The sequence below is a fragment of the Caretta caretta genome, chromosome 8 (assembly GCF_965140235.1).
Source record: "Caretta caretta isolate rCarCar2 chromosome 8, rCarCar1.hap1, whole genome shotgun sequence".
NCBI lineage: Eukaryota > Metazoa > Chordata > Testudines > Cheloniidae > Caretta > Caretta caretta.
In genome coordinates this window covers 103,099,029-103,119,741 of record NC_134213.1, presented here as the reverse complement: position 1 = coordinate 103,119,741, position 20,713 = coordinate 103,099,029, and the positions used below count along the sequence as shown (strand labels likewise).

Sequence of the window (20,713 nt, the reverse complement as noted above, 5' to 3'; positions counted from 1 at the left end):
TCTTTACAATGATTCCAATGGTCTTTGGGTCAGAGTTTTGAACAGGATTTTCATTGTCTTTAACATGGATGCTTGCAAGAACATTTCATGTTTTGCATGGTAACTGGAGACTGTCAAATAGTTGAGGGGTCAGCTAGTTCTGACTTACTTATATATTTAAACATCAAACTCCCCACATTAAACATAAATAGACACTAACTTTGTGGGACCCACAGGTTTAAAAATGGTTCCCGCTCTTGTTCTCCACTGTCTGGCTCTTCAGGGGCATTCAGTTCACCAGTGCTAATCTCCAGCTGGGCCTGACATTACTGATGAGACTGACATAAACAACTGAGATAATGGTGCCATATGTGACTTTCAGATCCTTTGAAAATAAGCGGACGCTACCCCGGATATCTGTGTTGCAAAGTTGTCAGGAAAATCTACCAGCATACGTGCAAAATTTTACCTCCTGCCATCCAGCCCTCTAATCTACATAATTAAGTAGCCCTCGTCACTGTAATATGTATGAGAACCTTGGATGATAATGAGAAAATTAAACAATATTTTACTTGTCCATCAAAAACTGTTGTGGTCAAAGGCAAGCTGAATTTTGTAACGCTGTTTTAATTAGGGTCACTCTCAGATTAAACCACTTGGACTGAGCTGGGAGTAGATTTCAATCATGTTCTGTGATTATTCAAATGGTTTAATGAGTTCTCATGGGCCTCCTTGCATTCTGTCCCTTTGGCTCGCTGAAAATGTTCAAGTGATTAGGTATTATTGGCATGGATTTTTGTGGGAAGCAAATTTCAAATCCACGTGCATGAATATTTGTAGAAACCAAATTGAAATGTTCCTAGACAAAGGTTCCTGATGGTAATGCTTGTACCCTCGTTCAGCCAGGCAACTTTGTATAACCTATCTGACTAATCACAACTAAGCCACATGACTTAAATTTCTAGTAGAAAATGCCAGAACCTTTCAGCAAACTGTCTGCAACCAGGCAGGACCCACAGAGTAAAAACATAATATTCCATGAGCAGAAAAATAGGAGGCTGAATATTTTCCACTGAATGCATTCGATGAAGTGAGCTGTAGCTCATGAAAGCTTATGCTCAAATAAATTAGTTAGTCTTTAAGGTGCCACAAGTCCTCCTTTTCTTTTTGCGAATACAGACTAACACGACTGCTACTCTGAAACCTGAATACACTGGGTCATTTTTCACTGTGGCTTCTTTACTCACCCCAAATGCTTATCTATACAGCTTTGTACACTCTTTAAGGCAGTGGTCGCCAACCTTTCTACACACTTTTTGAATTTAAGTGCAACCCAGGATCTACCCCGCCCCTTCCCCAAAGCCTTGCTCACTCCATCTCACTCACCACCACCATGCTATCGCTCTCCATCACCCTCACTCACTTTAACTGGGCTGCAGCAGGGGTTTGGGGTTTGGGAGGGGGTGCAGGCTCTGGGCTGGGGCTGAGGGGTTCAGAGTGTGGGAGGGAGCTCTGGGCTGAGCCAGGGGCATAGGGTTGGGGTGTAGGGGTGGTGAGGAGTGCAAGCTCTGGGAGGGAGTTTGGGTGCAGGAGGGGGCTCCAGTCTGGGGCAGAAGGAGGTATAGGGTGCTGGCTCTTGGAGAGGGCTCAGGGCTGGGGAAGGGGCTTGGGATGCAGGATGGGGTTCGGGGTGCAGGAGGGGGTATGGGGTGCTGGCTCCAAGAGGGGACTCAGGGCTGGGGGTTGGGGTGCAGCCTCCCGCCGGGCGGCACTTACCTCGGGCAGCTCCCGGTCAGCAGCTCAGCGGGGCTAAGGCAAGCTCCCTGCCTGCCCTGGCCCCACACCACTCCCGGAAGGGGCCAACGTGCCGCTGCAGCCCCTGAGGGGTGGGCACATGGCTCCGCGCGCTGCCCCTCTCTGCAGGCACTGCCCCCAGAGTTCCCCATTCCCGGCCAATGGGAGCTGCAGGGGCGGTGCTTGCAGGGAGGAGACCCCTGTCTCCCCCGCCACTCGGGGCCACGGGGGCGTGCTGGCCACTTCCAGTAGTGGCGTCGAGCTGGGGCAGGCAGGAAGCCTGCCTTAGCGGCAGTCCCTCTGCACCTCCAGACTTTTAGCAGCCAGAGATGGCGATCGACTGGGAGAGTCTCCAGGATCGACCAGTTGATCGCAATCGACCAGTTAGTGACTACTGCTTTAGGGAAAGGTCCTTATCTCACGACTCATTTGCAAAGCACTTGACTTGACACATGCTCGGAGCTGCATAAATAATCATAAAAATGAATGACAGCTTTTGTTGGCTGTGTAGCCGCTCAGCCTTTCCCACCCAAACCCTCTGGCCTTTCAGAAACTGGGGAGGGTGCCAAGGAAGGCAGGTAGAGAGCATGCAGAGAGGCCCGGATTTTAAATGTAGGTCAACTGCTTTATGCTTCAGGAGGAAACTATGTGCCCAATCCTGAAAACCCTTGTGACTAAGGCAGCAGAGCAAGCAGGCTGGCATGCTCCGGTACACCGTACCAGCAAGCTATTTATAGCCAGTATGGAGTACCAGAAAGACACAGCAGCAGTCCGGCTGGAGGAGAGGGCTGGGGGGCAGGGCTGGGGGTTCTGCTCCTTTCCCTGTGGCCCTTCCAAGCAGGGAAAGTAGCAGAACTCCCAGCCCCGCCCCCTGCCCTTCCACGGATCAGACACACTGGACTCATTGGAAAAGCAGACAAGTTACAGATCTAACAAACAAACCAAACAAGCTCAGGGGATATGACCCCATGAGCCGAATAGCTGAGCAACTGCCATTCTTATATACTGAGGTGGCCAAACTTACTGACCCTCCAAGCCACACACCATAGTCTGCAGAAGTTCAAGAGCTTCACGACATCCTCCCTTTTTGCTGATTTTCATCACATGGGAGAAAATTTCACTGTATTTTACAGGCTTAAAAAATAGAATCAAAGGAGCGAAGTTGTCAGTGTAAAATCCAGCCCAGCAGGTCTAGTGAAAATGATCATTTTAGGCAGAACGATAGGGTCAGCAGCTCAGCCTGGACACTGGGTGCACGTTTTGTATGCAACCTGCAGCGTGGATTCTCAGCACAGAGATGGCCTGTCAGTATTATTGCATCGAGAAGGAGGGTGTCACTCAATTTCTCTTGCTTGCAGGGATGACCTTGGTAAGATGCCTTACACCACAATGTGCATCAAGGAGAGTATGCGTATTCTCCCTCCAGTGCCTCTTGTGAGCCGCCAGCTCAGCAAACCCATCACGTTCCATGACGGACGTTATTTACCAGAAGGTCGGTTTCCTCCATTTCCCCTTTTCCATTAACCCTTATGTGAGGTGTACTAGCCAGTTAAAAGGACAAACACCTCTTGAAGCAAAGTTTTTGGAGTCTGTCTTGCTGGTTGTCGAGAGCTACAAATTTCTTCCACAGCCACTCCATTAAGCTTTACCAAATCCAGGCTCACTAAACGGGCCATGTAGAAACCTGAAGTTATTTGGTCTCGAAGTGGCCTCTGTTGGGTCACATAGTCTATCTGCCTTCATTATCGCTGCATCTGAGCCTATTATCCCTAGTAGATGGGACTAAGGACTAGCCTTAGCCTTGAATGCCTTCTCCAGTTATGGTGATCTCAGCACATTCATTGCAAGACTTTCTAGGCTTCCCCTCTCTTCTCCCTCCCCATAACACTGTGATTGGGACCTGTTGAGCAGCTGAAAGGAGAATATGTCCATGAACTTCCCATGCTGCCAATCTCTACAGATCCTGCCCCTTTCTCTCCTTCACACATAGACTACGGCAGCTGTGGGGCTGCAGTCGTCCTCCTAGAGGGGACGAGGGGGATAAAAATGTTCCTCTGGTGGTCAGCAGGACTGGAGACGATCATGGTGGTGGTGTCCAATCTTCCCAGTTCCCAACTGCCCCAGGGGAAAATCTCTGTGCCCAGCAGATCTGTCCACCCCCAATGGCTGATGTAAAATGGAGCTTCTGCAGTTGACTCTCAGCTGTGGAGTCCCACTTGCCCCCTCACTTCTCTTTCTGTGGAGATGGGTAGACTTAACAGGGGTGCAGGGGCTCCCTGGTGTTGTCCCTAATAGTCCTGAGGGATGTCTAGACTCTGCAGCCTGGACACTGGGTGGAGCGGGGCTGATATGTTGCCCGTTCCAAGCCTCCCACGTGATTCCAGTTGAGCTCCAGAGCCATACAGTCAGGCTGAGCGGTGGAGCTCCAGCTGGTTTCATGTCACAGAACCCCACTAGGGAAGAGCTAGATATTATTATTGCTCTTATCACAGAAGTTCAGAGGGAGAGCTGTCAAACCTTCCCACTGAGCAATTGCACTGGGATGGGTGGCCTGAAAATGGGGGTCATAAAAATGCAAGCTACTGTGGTTGTAAGAATGCTTAGCCCCTCAGAGAACATAGCTTAAGCAGAGAAGCTATGTCCAAGACCTGTCTTTTTCTTAAGCTTTTTATCCCTTCTGTTGCTTTGCAGGCACTTTGGTTGGAATAAACATCTATCTTATACACAGGGATCCCAAATTATGGAAAGATCCTGAGGTACAGTACTCTTTTGTCTTTATAACAACAACCTGCTTCCTGCAGCTACTGTACTGGGGTAGCGTCCGGGGGCGGAGGGGGCCCATCCTGGATCAGGTCCCCGTTGTGTTAGGTGCTGTACAAACACAGAGCAAGATCCTGGCCCTTGCCCCACAGAGATTACAGCCTAAATAGATCAGACAGAGAAAAGATGAAAGGGGAAGTGACTTGCCAAAGGTCACACAGCATTTCAGGACATAGAATCCAGGTGGCCTGACTGCCAGGGCAGCATCCTTATCCACTGTATCATGGTTCCGCCTACTCAAAGGATGCTATAAAGCTCCCTGCCACACCTGGCTCTGTTGTGGCCCTCTGGCTGGAGACACATCTAATTTGCAATGCTATAATTTCACTTATGCAACAATGACACAGTGAGGCTATCATTCAGCAAGCAACAGGAATACGAGAAATCAGCTGCCAATCTAAACAAGAGTGCTACAGTGATGTTATCTCTTCTGAGTTATCAAACACTCTCATTACAGGTATTTGATCCCATGAGGTTTTCGCCGGAGAACTCCTCCCAGAGACACTCTCATGCTTTTATGCCTTTTTCAGCTGGAGCAAGGTGGGGTATAGCATTAGTATTCATGTCTATTTAGTGCTACAAACCTACGCAGCATTTAATAAGGGAGTCAATGCTGCCAAGAGCTCAAGCCCTGATCCAGATGGGAATTTTGCCACTGACTCCAACGGGAACAGGATGGGGTCCTTCGGCAGACAAGAAAAAGGGAGAGAAGGTACTGTCAGGCAACAGAAGGGACATGGTGCAGAGAGATCATTGGCCAGGAAGCAAGGCAGAACGGATTCCTGGGGAAGTGGGTTTTAAGGAGGCATTTGAAAGGGGAGAGGGTGCACTAGGTAGACAGGAAATGGGAGATTGTTCCATGTACAGAGAGCAGTGTGATGTGACTCCAAGAATGGGAGACAAAGAAGGGGTTGGAAGCCTCCAGCCCCTTCTTCTCAGGCTGCCAGCTCCTGGTTTGATCCCTGGAGTAATTTAGAGCAGCCTCAGAGCTGCTTTACATTACCTTGGATGCCATGGGTCCATTCCAACAGCCAGAGATTGGTATTTCAGCACAGAGATAACCCCTTTCCCAAGACACACCCCCTACACCGGGGACCAGGAAGTGGACTGGCACAGGGGTCACTATGACAGCTTTATGCCCCCCAAAGTTTTCTCCCAACAAGGGCTTCATGGAAGTTAATGGGTCAGATTCCCAGCTCGTGTAAGTCTGTGTAGCTCCACTGAAAAAATCTTTTAAATCTTCTATTAAAGATACAGAAAAGAAGGGAAAACAATTCAAGCATTTGAAATGTAAGGTATTAAGTAAGACTTTCATTTTAACAGCATGCCTTGATTCCTTTCCTTTTAGCCGGAGAGAGTTTTTAGAAGGAAAACCCTCCTATTTTACAGTCTCTTCGCTGGTATTAAAGATGGTAATAACAGTCTTTTTGGGGAGAAAGAGAAGAAGTTAGTTGAGGTGGCTTGGTGCTGTGGTTGTGAAAATCCAGTCCCCTTTCCTAAAAGACACAACAAGACAAATCCACACCCTAGGGGAGAAAAGAACAGCAAGGATAGGGAATGCAGCTTCTGTCTCTGGTGTTGGCTTTTACTTGTAACCTCCGCGCTGGAGAAACAAGTGTGGCACACATTTTTATTAGCCGCTCCGAGACTTGACAAACTCATACTAGCCGGGGACTGTTTAGAGCATTGCTTTTAAACTGCCTCTGTGATCACAGGCTTACAGCAGCACAGCAAAATAGACAGTCTCGGCTGGCTAAGCCACTCTTATTAGACAGAAGGAAAAAGGAAAGGAATAGGAAAGAGAAGAAACAAGGTGGAAAAGGACAAAATCTCACATCCCTGGTGGTGGTTGGGATCTAGCCTGAGCCAGTGGAGCTGGCGATGTCAGCTGAGTCTGAGTCTGCTCGGGATGAGGATGACAAAGGCCAACAATGTCCCAGTATCTCCCAGAGCCCCAGGAGATGGTGGTGATGACTGCCCTCATAGCAAAGCTTGCTCCTTTCAGTTTACCTGTCCCCAACCAGCAGCTGTCAGACAGCTTCTTCTTGAAAAGAAAAGGGAGTTTGGAGCAGAACATTTTGCCCTCATTACTGCATTCACCAGTTAGGCCTAATTTCCAACACACCAGTTTTGGTCCTTTGATTTCCAGTCCCGCACTTCTCTTGTTTTCCAGACATGGTCTAAATGCATTCCCCGAGTTAGATCAGGAGGTCCTTTTGTTTGGATTAATTCAGTTTGTTGCCCCTTTGCACCTTTCCCCATCGACATTGGTTGTTATAGATTATTGTGACACTTTATGGACTTTCACTCACTTTTCACAGCTGGGCTTACAATGAGGATATATCCGCAGACCCAATTATCACACCTCCTTTCCCAAGATCCACCTGCTACACCTGGGGATTGCAAGTAGCGTGGCATAGGGGTCACTAGGACAGCTTTATGCCCCCACAGAGATTTCTCCCGTGGTGGGCTCCATAGACGTTCATGGGCCAGAGCCCCCAGCTGGCGTAAATCAGTCAGTGTAGGGCCTTTGAATTCCCTTGACTTAATCATACTGTAAATAACCGTAGTTACAAGAAAGGCACGAAATCTGCCTCACCCGGACGCTGACTAACACAAGTTAGAGGGTTTTCTTCTCACACCTGACATAATATTAAACCACACACCTTAAAATTACAGATGTAGTGGGACACAATGGTGTTTTATCATTTGAAGCTTGGTAAACAAACTCTAAGTAAAGCCATTTGATTCTTCCCTGATTTAGCTTCTGAAAGGAATCTCCAGCAGGGGACAAGTGACTCCACCTTCCAAACACAGTAGGGAGAAATCCAACCAGGGGAAATCTACTGTGCTTTCCCGTATCATTTACACATTATTACACAGTTATGCTGCCCTTCCTGACTCTGCTGAGAATATTAGGAATTATATACCCAGACATGGAACATGATCCTACCTATTTGTTACAATCTGATTTAGGATGCCAGAAGCATAATTTGCCCCTGGGCTACTGCTATTTTATTCCAGCATCAGTCTGTTGAAATCAAGAGCATTTCATCAGCACAAAGTAGGTGTGACGGAGAAGTGAATTAGGTTCAAATTATTCAAGATCACATTCTGATTGGTCATATCGGGCCTTTTTCATGAGGTTACTATAAGCTGGAAGAATGGCTGGGGGGAAAAATGACACAATTACAGTCGGCAAGGTCTTCCTCGACGCATAATATTAATAGCAAAAAGGCAAATTAAAGTAATTTAAGTGAAGAAAGGAAATAGCGAGCTCCCCAGCTCGGGAATCAACCCAGTCCTGTGACCCTGAGCCTGGAACCTGTTCCTGCCAAAACCATTCTCTCTCCTCTCTATCTCCCAAGCAATAATTTATAACCCTGTCCTTAAGCACCTGTGGAGGAACAGGGGGAAGCTGAGCTGAGGTTGACCCCTTATTTGCTGAGGATCAGATTCAGCCCTGTACACACTGTCACAATCACCAACTCCCAAGGATGTCTGGCTGCAAGCTCATCACCCACACAGAAAGGAAAGCCCACATACCCGTGACATACAGAGGATGGGGAAATACGGAAAGGGGGTGGGCGGAAAAGAGGTGGGAAGGTCTGTCTAGTGAGTCAGCTTCTTTTGAAATCAGCCCAGCTGCCTGGAGAGATTTGCTGGCTGTGAGGGAGGAGGAGGAGGGGACCTGGGTGGGGTTGGCCATTACAATTTCTCCACTGGCTTCAATTTAAAGAGACATGCCACATTTTCTTCTCCAGCCTATGGCACTTAGCAATAGTTGAAAGGCAGCAGGGCTACTTCAGAGTTTTCCTTCAAGTGAGAAGGTGAATTGAGAGCTGTGAAGTACATGTTTATGTTTTAAAGGTGATAAGTGGGATGTGGGGTCGAGAGAAAGGGGGAAAACAAGAGTATAGAAAATGCCAAACATGAGGCCAGCTGCTCCTTCCAGCAGCATGCAAGAAACATTAAAATAATCATTTAGAATTGCATGGATTGGACCCAGCCCTCATCGACTCATAGACTTCAAGGGCAGAAGGGACCTTCATGATCATCTAATCTGGCCTCCTGAACATTGCAGGCATAGAACCTCACCCACCCACTCCTGCAGTAAATCCCAAACCTCTGGCTGAGTTACTGAAGTCCTTAAATCTTGATTTAAAGTCTTAAGTTACAGAAACTCCAACCTTTACTCTAGTTCAAGCCAGCAAATGGCCCATTCCTTACACTGCAGAGGAATGTGAAACCCTCTGAGGGTCTTTGCCAATCTGACCTGGGAGAAAATACCTTTCCTGACCCCAAATACGGAGATCAGTTAGACCCTGGGCATGTGGGTGAGACCAACGAGCCAGACACCTGGGAAAGAATTCTCTGCAGTAACTCAGAGCCCTCCCCATCTAGTGTCCCATCTCCGGCCATTGGAGATATTTGCTTATAGCAGTTGTGGTTGGGCCATATGCATTGTAAGCAATCTCATCATAACATTCCCTCCATAAACTTATCAAGCTCAGTCTTTAAACAAATTAGGTTTCTTGCCCCCACAATTTCCCTTGGAAGGCTGTTCCAGAACTTCAGTTCTCTGATGGTTAGACACCTTCATCTAATTTCAAGCCTAAACTTGTTAATGGCCAGTTTATATCCATTTTTCTGCCAATATTGGCCCTTACCTTAACTCCTCTCCCTCGATGATGTTTATCCCTCTTATGTATTTATACAGAGCAATATCTCCCCTCACCCTTCCTTTTTTTAGGCTAAATAAGCCAAGCTCCTTAAGTCTCCTCTTATAAGTTCTCCATTCCTCTCATCAATGTAGTAGCCCTGCTCTGTATGTGTCCAAGTTTGAATTAATCTTTCTTAAACTTGGGAGACAAGAATTGCGCACAGTATTCCAAATGAGGTCTCACCAGTGCCTTGTATAATGGTTCTAACACTTCCCTATCTCTATTGAAAATACCTTGCTGAATGCACGCTAGGATTGCACTAGCTTTTTTCACACCAAATCATATTGGTGGCTTATAGTCATCCTGTGATCAACCAATATGCTCAGATCTTTCTCCTCCTCTGCTGCTTTCAACTGGTAAATCTGCAGCTTATAGCAAAAAATCTTTTTGGTAGTCCCTAAGTGCACGACCATGCACTTTGCCCTATTAAAGTTCATCCCATTTCTATTACTCCAGTTTTCAAGATCATCCAAAACTTCTTGTATGATATTCTGGTCCTCCTCCATATTGGCAATACCTCCCACCTTTGTGTCACCAGCAAATTTTATTAGCCACTTTTTGTGCCAAGGTCATTAATGAAAATGTTAATGAAGATTGGTCCCAAGATTTATCCTTGAGGAACTACACTAGTAACCTTGCTCCAGCCTCACAGTTCACCTTTCAGTATGGCCCATTGCAATCTCCTCTTTAATTGGTCCCTATCCACCTTTCAGTTCTTGTATTAATCTCCATCTTCTCCAATTTTACTAATAATTTCCCATGTGGAATTGTATCAAATGCTTTACTGAAAGGCAAGTAGATTAGATCTACTGCATTTCCTTTGTCTACAAAATCGGTTATCTTCCCAAAGAAAGAGATCAGGTTCGTCTGGCACAATCTATCTTTTTAAAAACCATCTTGTATTTTATCCCAATTGCCATTTATCTTGATGTCTTTAATTACTTTCTATTTCAAAATTTGTTCTAAGACCTTGCATACAATTAAGGCCAAAATAATGGGCCTGTAGTTTCCTGAATCACTACTTCCTCCCGCCCCCGCCCCCTCCACTTCTTGAGTATAGCTACTATATATGCAATTCTCCAGTCACAGGGTATGACTCCCGAGTTTATGGATTCACTAAAATCCTTGCTATGGGGCTTTCAATTGCGTGAGTGAATTTTCTTTAATATTCTTGGGTGGAGATTATCCAGCCCCCAATTTGATCCCATTAAACTGTTTGAATTTGGATTCCACCTCAAATGTGGTAATTTCTACTTCATAGCCTTGTTCCCATTAGCCACCTTGCCACTGTCCCCAAGTGCCTCATTATCCTTACTAAAAACTGAGGCTAAATGTTCATTTCTGTGTTTGACCATACCTAGATTATCTCTTTAATCTCCACCCCATCCTCAGTCCTTAGTGGTCCCAGTTCTTCTTTCCTTGTTTTCTTTTTTATTTACCTGGCTAAAGTACCTTTTACCACTGGATATTTTTTCCTCTGCAAGGTCCAGCTCAGCTTGGCTTTTGGCAGTACTCACTTTAGCTTTCTTTTTCTGAACTCCAAGAGGCAGCTGTCCTTGCTGATCCATTCTGAGTCCTTTATTCTGTTCTTGCACAGATAAACTATGATAGAAATCAATGGGAGTGAGTAAAAAGAAAGGCAAAGAGCTCAGTATTTGACCCTTTCATTAGGGAAAGGAAGAGTTTTCTATTTCTTTCCCTGTTATTTTCTTGTGTCTGTCTCTATGCACTGCTTTCCACAATGGAAGAGTTTTTGCTTAAGATCCCTGTGATCTCTCCCCATGCCATACAGCCTCAGTTGAGATTGGCAGAGGTGCTCAAGTGGGCTCCCCGTCGACTAGAAAGAGGCTGGACTGGTGGGAACTCCTTCTCTATGAGGGTCCCTGAGCTCTGGGACAGACTTGCAAGCCTGGACCAAGAAAGCTCAAATCTACTGATCTTCAGAGCATACTGCAAGACACATGTATTTATGTGGGCTCCTGTGAGGTGTTTATGTATGTCTTTCTCTTTGAGAGAGGAGAGGGAAGTCAAGTGTTCTGGGGGCAATCTCATTGGTCTTATGGCAGAGGTGCCTAGAACCTTGGATAGTTGGCAACTTTTATTTTTTGTATAAATGTAATAATAATTGAACACAACTTGGTTTTTACAAAATTTAAAAAGTGAATATATGCAAATATTAAAGAGTCATAGAATAATAAAATTGGAGAAAGGCCAGAACCATTTATCTTACTGCCCTCAGCTTCTTTATATACACATAAAAGGATGGGGTCTAAATCAGCTGTTACCACTCAAGAAAGAGATCTTGGAGTCACTGTGGATAGTTCTCTGAAAACATCCACTCAATGTGCAGCGGCAGCCAAAAAAGTGAATAGAATGTTGCGAATCATTAGGAAAGGGATAGATGATAAGACAGAAAATATCAGATTGCCTCTGTATAAATCCATGGTATGCCCACATCTTGAATACTGCATTTAGATCTGGCCGCCCCATCTCAAAAAAGATAAATTGGAATTGGAAAAGGTACAGAGAAGGGCAACAAAAATTATCAGGGGTATGGAATGGCTTCCATATGAGGAGAGATTAATAAGACTGGGACTTTTCAGCTTGGAAAAGAGACGACTAAGCGGGGATATGATAGAGGTCTATAAAATCATGACTGGCGTGTAGAAAGCAAATAAGGAAGTGTACACAAGAACATAACACAAGAACTAGGGGTCACCAAATGAAAGTAATAGGCAGCAGGTTTAAAACAAACAAAAGGAAGTATTTCTTCACACAATGCAGTCAACCTGTGTAACTCTTTGCCAGAGGATGTTGTGAAGGCCAAGACTATAACAGGGTTCAAAAAAGAACTGGATATGTTCATGGAGGATAGGTCTATCATTGGCTACAAGTGAGGATTAGCAGGGATCGTGTCCCTAGTTCTGTTTGCCAGAAGCTAGGAATGTGCGACAGGGGATGGATCACTTGATGATTACCTGTTCTGTTCATTCCCTCTGAAGCCCCTGGCATTGCACACTGTCAAAAGACAGGATACTGGGCTAGATGGACCTTTGGTCTGACCCAGTATGGCCATTCTTATGTTCTTATGAACTTATGAACAACAATGGTCCTGCTATGCAGGGTGCTGTAGCTGAACTGTCCTTGGTTTTGCAAAAAGACCACCCTAACCAACAAGGTGCTGCAAAACCAAACCTGCACCTGAGTTTGCCCATCCCCGTTACGTTAACAATCAGCCATGCCATCAGGTGTCAAGATATTGGTCATTTCTTGAGTGACGCATTTTCCTGTCCTTCAGTCCCTCCTTTCAGAATTATAGTGCTTGAAGGGCTGCATTAGTGGCCAAACAATGCACTCCAGAAGCTAGATCCTCCATTGGTGTAAGTCAGCATTTCTCCTTTTAAGTCAATAGAGCGATGTCAATTTGCACCTGCGTTGGCGACATATTGCTTAACAACCATGCGATGGGTAACAATTCTCGAGGTTACTTTATAGTCAAGACATATATGTTGACATCACCTACATATTAAGGGCAGTACCATCTCCTGGTATTAAGGCTCCACTAAGGAGATAGTAAAACCTGATCTAATCTTCTGTTCGTGCTAAGAGTTGCATGTTGTTTCTTCCTTGTAGCTGTAGAATTCTATATATTCAATGAACAACAATGCTGGAGTCTATGGAAGGTTTGGACTGATCCTAAAATATAAACTAATGAGTTTGATGGCTTAAACCCGTTTGATTCCTTTAGGCATGAACCACATGGAGCATAGGGAATTGTTGAGCAGCAATTAGCCCAGTCAAAGAATTGGCAAACAGTGAACAATAAACTAAGTCTTTTAAAGCGCTCTCTTTTTGTTGGATTAATGGGACATGAAAGAATCTTAATACGCCTGATACAAGAGCACTTGAAGTCAAGTGGTGGAATGCCCCACAAACTTTGGAGCAAGCACCAGGATCCTCAGGTTCGGGAATCTCACTGGTTTCATCTCTCTCTTCTCAGGAACTGTATTGGGCAGCAATTTGCCATGATTGAGATGAAAGTGGCCATTGCTTTGTCCCTGCTACGTTTTGAGTTTTCACCCAATCCAGAGAAGACTCCCAGGAAAATACCCCAGTTGGTCTTACGATCCAAGAATGGGATACATGTGCACTTGAAGAAAATCCACTGGCATTGACATTGTGAAATGAGTGGGCAAAATACATAAGAGATTTGTAAGCTATTTGATGATCAAATGCATTAAAAATCCCATCTTTGGGGAAAAAAAGATCCCCACTCCCTTTGAACCTGAAAGGCTGCTTGTTGGACCAGTCAAAGACATATATATATATTTATTCTAAGCCATATGATGTCTTCCATTAAAACTGTATTCCCAAACACTTTCTGGTTACTTTAATGACAGAGGGACAGAAAAATTAGATTGATAAGCAAGGGAGAAAAATGTGAATCAGATCTTCAGTCAGTGTAAATCAACCTAGCTCCACTGATTTCATCGGAGTTTAGTTGATTGATACAAGCGGGAGATTTAGGTCTATGTTATCAGATGAGATTTGAAAATTTGATCCAGTAGTCACCATTTAAAGACAATTTCTCCAAATAGGAACTTCGTTGTGACCTTAAAGCTTTTATTTCCTTTGCTAGGTACAAGGGGAAACTATGGTATCTCAGATTCCTCTATGTGGCAACTCTTGGCAAATGATCACTCTTTAATAGGGTAGGAGAGTGGACTCACTGCTGGCATGCCCCCTCATGGCTAGAGGTAGCGTTGCAGGCACTCCTTCTCCAGTCAGGTCAAGTTCTGTCCCACCCATTCTGGGGTAAACATAGAGCCAATAAAATAAACTTAGAGAAACATAACTCTTTGCTCCTAACCAGACTCACTCCTCCGCAGACTCTTCGCCCTCCCTGGGCTCTGCAGGGTTGTGCTCCGGCTCTTGTGTGGAATGACTTCCCAGGCTTTCTCCTAGTTGTGTTTATTGGATGCACACAGAGAAGTTAGATAAGAACTTAAATACTCATGTTGGAAGGTTGCAATATAACTTTATTTTCTTAGAATTCAGAACCATAATGCAAAACAACCAATAAACAGAGAGACCCCCCCCACCCTGAGAATTTAAAGTGATAGATCACAATTTGAACACACTTTTCAATCCACCACACTCCTCCCTTGTAAATTCCTCAAACACAATTTTAAAAAAAATCACAAATTTAACCTTAGAGGAGGTCTGTGATTTTGCGGAGGCCAGTGGTGCCTGCCATGGAGAGAAAGTGACACCTGACCTTTGACCTGATTGGGTCGCCCCCAATAGAAGCACTATCCCCCTCTCTCTCTTGGCCATTATCTCCAATGCTTTCTCCTCCTCCTCCTCTGGCCAACAAAAGCTACACACGTCCTCACTGATGTCAAGGGCCGCATTCTGTAACCGTACTGAGGTTCTGTCTGGTAACGGTTGATCCATGGGCCTCTTCATTATTTCCCATTTTACCTCTACCAAATATGTCTCTAGTCCCAATATCTGCTTTACAGCTTTCCCCCCACTTCATCCCTCCAATGTGATTTTGCACCAACACTGTCTGCCTTCAGCAGAAAAACCTGGCAGGTTTATGGGGTAGGTTTTTTCACTCTTTCACATCTTTTGTCGAGTGCTCTCCATAGGTCAGGTCAAATTTAGTACATAACTAGCATTTTAAAAACAAAGCAGCTGGAGTCTTCTGAGTGGCAGGCTGTGGGATAGACCTATATGAGAGTAGGGAATTTGCAATGCAATGTGGCAGGGGACTCCATTCATTTTTGTCTAGTGCTTGTTTTAATGTCATCACAACACCCTCTGCCAGTCCATGTGATGCTGACTTAATATGTTTCACTGAATTTTGCTGTGGGAATGTCTGAAAATCCCAGAACTAAACCGTGGACTGTTATGTGGAAAGACGTCCTCGGGTAACCCATAAGTGGCAAATATTGCAAAGCACTTCAGTTGTTTATTACAGACGAGGTTTTAAATCATGTGCCCCACCTCTGGCCACCAAGAATAATCATTAACCACTACTAAATATATTTGCTTTTTCTGCAAAGCCAATGCACAGCTGCTGCCAGGGTGTCTCTTCTGGCATGTTCCTATGGCTATAACGGGAGTCACACTGGCTACTTTCCATTTCTAAATCTTAATCTAAAGCCGGCCACCAAAAACAATTTCTGGCCATCCCTTCCATATGTATTAACCCTCAGTGCTGCTCGTGTAATTCCACCAGCATCCTTTTCTGTTCACATATTGGCGTTATCACTTGTATTCCCCATAGCAAACAACCCTTCTGCATGGCTATCTCCAGTTTCCTGAAATAGTGACGGCTAAGTTGCTCTTTGGTTATGTGATTTGGGCAGTCTCAAGTGTGGTGCATCATCTTTAGCTAAATCACATTTTTGTCTTGTTAAGAGAGCAACTTCCTTAGCTGTAATAGGGAGGTCATCTAGGAAAGAGACTCTGTCCATGGAATTTTCCTCTCTCCGATTCCCTGTGTGCAAGGGCAAACAGGACAATGCATCTGCATTAGCATGGTTTTCAGATGGTCTATAATATATCCCATCTTAGTAGGTAGCTAAGATCAAAACCCCCTCTTTGAAGTCTAGCTGCCGCTAGTGGTGGAATGCCTACATCTGGGTCCATTATTTTTACTGTTGGTTTATGATTGGTAACAAGGGCAAATTTTTTTACAAACAGGTACTCATGGAAATTAATAACCCAAGTCTCTTTTTCTATCTGTGAGTATTTTTTCTTGGCCTTTGGCAATGTTCTGGGAGCAGATGTTATGGGTTTTTCACTCCCGTCTTTACAAAGGTGCGAAACAAAAACCTCAATTCCTACAGGAGACACATCACAGGCTAGCATTGTGGGACGCTCCAGATTAAAATGCACCAATAGGCTGGCATGACTTAATTTCTTTTTTGTTTTCTCCAAAGCCTTATTTTTTTTTTCTGTCCAAACCCACTTCATATGTCTCCATAACCAGGCAGACATCAGACTGGTTACTGCTGATAAGTTTTGAATGACTCTTCCATAATAACAGGTTTCAGAGTAACAGCCGTGTTAGTCTGTATTCGCAAAAAGAAAAGGAGGACTTGTGGCACCTTAGAGACTAACCAATTTATTTGAGCATGAGCTTTCGTGAGCTACAGCTCACTTCATCGGATGCATACCGTGGAAACTGCAGCAGACTTTATATATACACAGAGAATATGAAACAATACCTCCTCCCACCCCACTGTCCTGCTGGTAATAGCTTATCTAAAGTGATCATCAGGTGGGCCATTTCCAGCACAAATCCAGGTTTTCTCACCCTCCACCCCCCCACACAAATTCACTCTCCTGCTGGTGCTAGCCCATCCAAAGTGACAACTCTTTACATAATCAAGTCGGGCTATTTCCTGCACAAATCCAGGTTTTCTCACATCCCCCCACCCCCATACACACACAAACTCACTCTCCTGCTGGTAGTAGCTCATCCAAACTGACCACTCTCCAAGTTTAAATCCAAGTTAAACCAGAACATCTGGGGGGGGGGGGGTGCAAGGTAGCCTGTTTCCTCTTGTTTTTTCCTACCCCCCCCCCCCAGATGTTCTGGTTTAACTTGGATTTAAACTTGGAGAGTGGTCAGTTTGGATGAGCTATTACCAGCAGGAGAGTGAGTTTGTGAGTGTATGGGGGTGGGGGGGATGTGAGAAAACCTGGATTTGTGCAGGAAATAGCCCGACTTGATTATGTAAAGAGTTGTCACTTTGGATGGGCTAGCACCAGCAGGAGAGTGAATTTGTGTGGGGGGGTGGAGGGTGAGAAAACCTGGATTTGTGCTGGAAATGGCCCACCTGATGATCACTTTAGATAAGCTATTACCAGCAGGACAGTGGGGTGGGAGGAGGTATTGTTTCATATTCTCTGTGTATATATAAAGTCTGCTGCAGTTTCCACGGTATGCATCCGATGAAGTGAGCTGTAGCTCATGAAAGCTCATGCTCAAATAAATTGGTTAGTCTCTAAGGTGCCACAAGTACTCCTTTTCTTCCATAATAGTTTTAACATAGCCTGAAACGATCTAAGCTCCGAGACATTATATAGCCCAGGGGCATTCTGAATGGCTTTTGTCATCACTTTTAACAGGTGTACTCCTGCATCTAGAAAATGGCTGGATGAAGTAACCCGATTTTGAAGAAAAGCATGCATATCCTTAAAAATATGCCCAAGAAGTGTACATCCCATGAACCCCACCAGTGGGATCAACTATTCCTGGTTCCTATTCTTTGCTGCACGTTGGATACCTCAACAGGATTACCCAACTGAAGTTACTCTATGGCAGTCAACCTCAGGGTATTCTTGATTTGCCGAAAGGGCATGTGGGAAGAATAGGTCCCCAGATGGGAAAGTGTTCAAAATGGGCTTAATCCATTGAAATAATTTCATTAAATTCTATGGATGCTGAATCAGGTCCCATGTCTTTACACTGTATGAGAAGTTAAAAGCTCTAGGGACTTATATAACAGACCTTATAGATTGCTTTGCAGGTCCAGGAACAACATCACAGCTAAACAGATGCTAATACCGCTGACCCAAAACCGGAATTTGAGATTTTGAAATGTCACATGTCCCAGACCTGGGCAAAAAGTCAAAAATCTCAGAATTTTTCATGAAATGAAATATTCTGAAACATTTTGTTTTAACCTTATCATTTTTGACATATCATATATTACAAAAGTCAAAACATTTGCACTTTTGTATTATAAATAATAACATAACAAAAGTCACAACAAAATATTTCAATACACATGTATTGAAAATTTAGACAGAATTGATACATTCCTCTGAACCACTTCCATTTAACTGCACAGCAGACTTCCACTGATGTGCAGCCTATTGCTTTGGAGCATCAGACTCCTTCCCTTCTTATTGATGTTCCTGTTTCTACTCTTTCAACCCAGGAAAAGTTCGTACAATTCGGCAGCAGAGTAGCACTTGGGTATATATGCAACTGCCTCTTTGCACAACGTGTGAAGATGCCAACTGAAGTCAAATGGAAGGTTGCAGGATGCTTAATTAATTATATGTGGGAACATGCAGTGCTGCAGGAACATGAAATCTGTGCTAGAGAGGGTGGAAAAACATCTCTTAGTCATGAGTGTAGGAGGATGTCTCTTGGATTGATCACCTTCCTGCTGCTGAAAGTGATCCAGCTGTGTCATAGGAGACAGGAGATGATCAAAAACTTAGTTTCCCAGGTCCTCCGACCTACTTGTTTTATGGCAACCGCCACAAGGTAGGAAGGAGTTGGACTGATGCTACATGCCCTGAAAGAATGAGCACTGACACAGCAATAGACATATTGCAACTGAAACTTAACTCCAAAGCACTGGACCTTGTGGCAGATAAGGGATGGGATCCTAGTGCTGGCTGCCCTGTCAACGGCTCTTTGTGCTGGAGTGTGGAGGCAACTGCCTGTTCCAGTAGGGATAAGAATAGTTATATACGTTACTGGAGTGTTGTGGGGAGTCCGTTACCCATGATCAGAGAAATAATTCCCTTTCCAGGCTTAATGCTAAGGTAATTTCTTTAATGCTACATGAACTATGGGGCCTGATCTCTCTTAAACTGGTGTAAGTCAGGAGTAACTGTGTTTAAATCTGTGGAGTTACACTGGTGTACATGAGAAGCAAATATAGCCTGCTGGTTTAGATCGGGCTGGTAGTCTGTAGGATGTCTGCCTCATTTGTTGCAGAAGTTGGAAGGTGTGTAGTAATAAGGGCATTGCAGAACGAGAAAGGACAGTTTCACGGGTAAGGCAGTTTAATGCCACCCACTCATCTTCCAGGGGTATAAATTAGTTAATGAAGATAAATTAGTTAATGTTTGTGAAGCAGTCAGATACCTTAGCAACAGGAGTTAATAATTCTGTCTTTAGAGGAATGTTTGAATAACCTGCCATGGCATGGGGCCACACATTGAAAGCAGAGGAGCAAACAAAATACTGAATAGCTGCTCATTCACTGAGCACCGTCCATCCTGTGCTCTGAATGAGGCAGGGGTTTCTGGGCCTGTGCTTAGCTACTGCAGTGATGGAGGCAATGTAAGTATCTCTGTATCTAGCTATTGCTAAAAAGGAAAGGCTCAAGATAGTGATCTGCTCACACCATATGAGCACATCTCACAAATCCCGCTCTAAGCAGGTCACATGGGTTTCCTTTATTAACAGGTCATTATCTATTTGTTAAAAAGTTAAATATGCTTTGCTTATATAGATGCCTTAATATATATTACTAATTGAGGACCAAATTCTGCTTTCAATTATACCAGTATAATTCTGAAATAAACTCACATCACTGGAATTATTCTGGATTTACACTGGTTTAGCCAATAGCAGAATTTGAGCCTGACTGTCAAACTGGTGTCCTCGGGCCTGATTCTGATCTCACTTACAATGGCATAAATCAAAGTTAATTCTACTGAAGCCAATAGAGTTACATCCTATATCTGAAGTGCAGTTCTTCTCAATGAAAATAGCAGTGTGGAGTTCCATGTTAATTATCTCTCAGTGACATCAAGAGCAAAACATGTTTGTTCAGTTACAAGAGAAGAGTGGTTGGGGTTATTTTGGTCAGCTCTGCAAACTCAGCTTGGGATCTGAGAAGCAAGCTGGGTTCTTTCTGGCTCATGGAACATCACTACTAATAAAGCTTTAAGATCAGCCAGAGTGCTTATGCTCAGAGTCCATAGAAGCATTTCTCTAGAGGATTGCAGAAGGGCATCCTCAAGGCGGGATTCCTGATTTTGGAATTCATCTTTCTAATTAATCCAGCAAAGCCCAAATCTCAGGACCTCCATGGGACACTTACTATTTACTTAGACTTTCCCTGAGTACAGCAAGTTGCATAAGAAGGCTTGGCCTTAGATCCCTAGCTAAGCTGATTCTTATCCAGTGGGCTGTTTTTAATTATGTTTTAAGATGTTTTTAATTATGAAAATATGCCCAAAGCATATAAAGGGCGTGTATCTTACATGTCTAATAATTGCTACATGCAGCAGTGTTTGTGTTGCCTCTTATTCTTTCTCATGTTTTCTTCTAGCTACTATTGTGAGTCATTGCTATTAATGTTTATAGAGAAACAATTAAAAGTACAGAAAGGTAAATGGTTTACAGCTCGTATATGATCCCAAATACAGCACACTTCACAAGATCACCGATGGAATGGGACTGTTACTCAGTTTTACAACTCATCAAAATGACACAATCAAACAATGCTGCATAGACACAACTCATTTGGGTGGGGATTACTGAAATAAAATAGGAGAAGATGTATATGAAAGGGAAAGGAGGGGACTGGGAGGAGGGAAAAGGATGAAAGATTGGGGGTGGGAGC

The 20,713-nt window shown here is 44.3% G+C and overlaps 1 protein-coding gene across 1 annotated transcript in view; it reads left to right on the top strand.

Annotated features, from left to right (window-relative positions):
• The window catches only part of LOC125641970 (cytochrome P450 4B1), a 51,690-nt gene extending 31,207 nt beyond the window's left edge, over window positions 1–20,483 (top strand). The window contains exons 9-13 of the mRNA XM_048862667.2: window positions 3,132–3,265; window positions 4,465–4,529; window positions 5,051–5,133; window positions 13,318–13,529; window positions 17,466–20,483. Of these exons, the coding sequence (XP_048718624.1) occupies window positions 3,132–3,265; window positions 4,465–4,529; window positions 5,051–5,133; window positions 13,318–13,492 (457 nt within the window). The 3' untranslated portion in view covers window positions 13,493–13,529; window positions 17,466–20,483. The remainder of the gene's footprint in view (window positions 1–3,131; window positions 3,266–4,464; window positions 4,530–5,050; window positions 5,134–13,317; window positions 13,530–17,465) is intronic.
• Window positions 20,484–20,713: the final 230 nt, after the last annotated feature.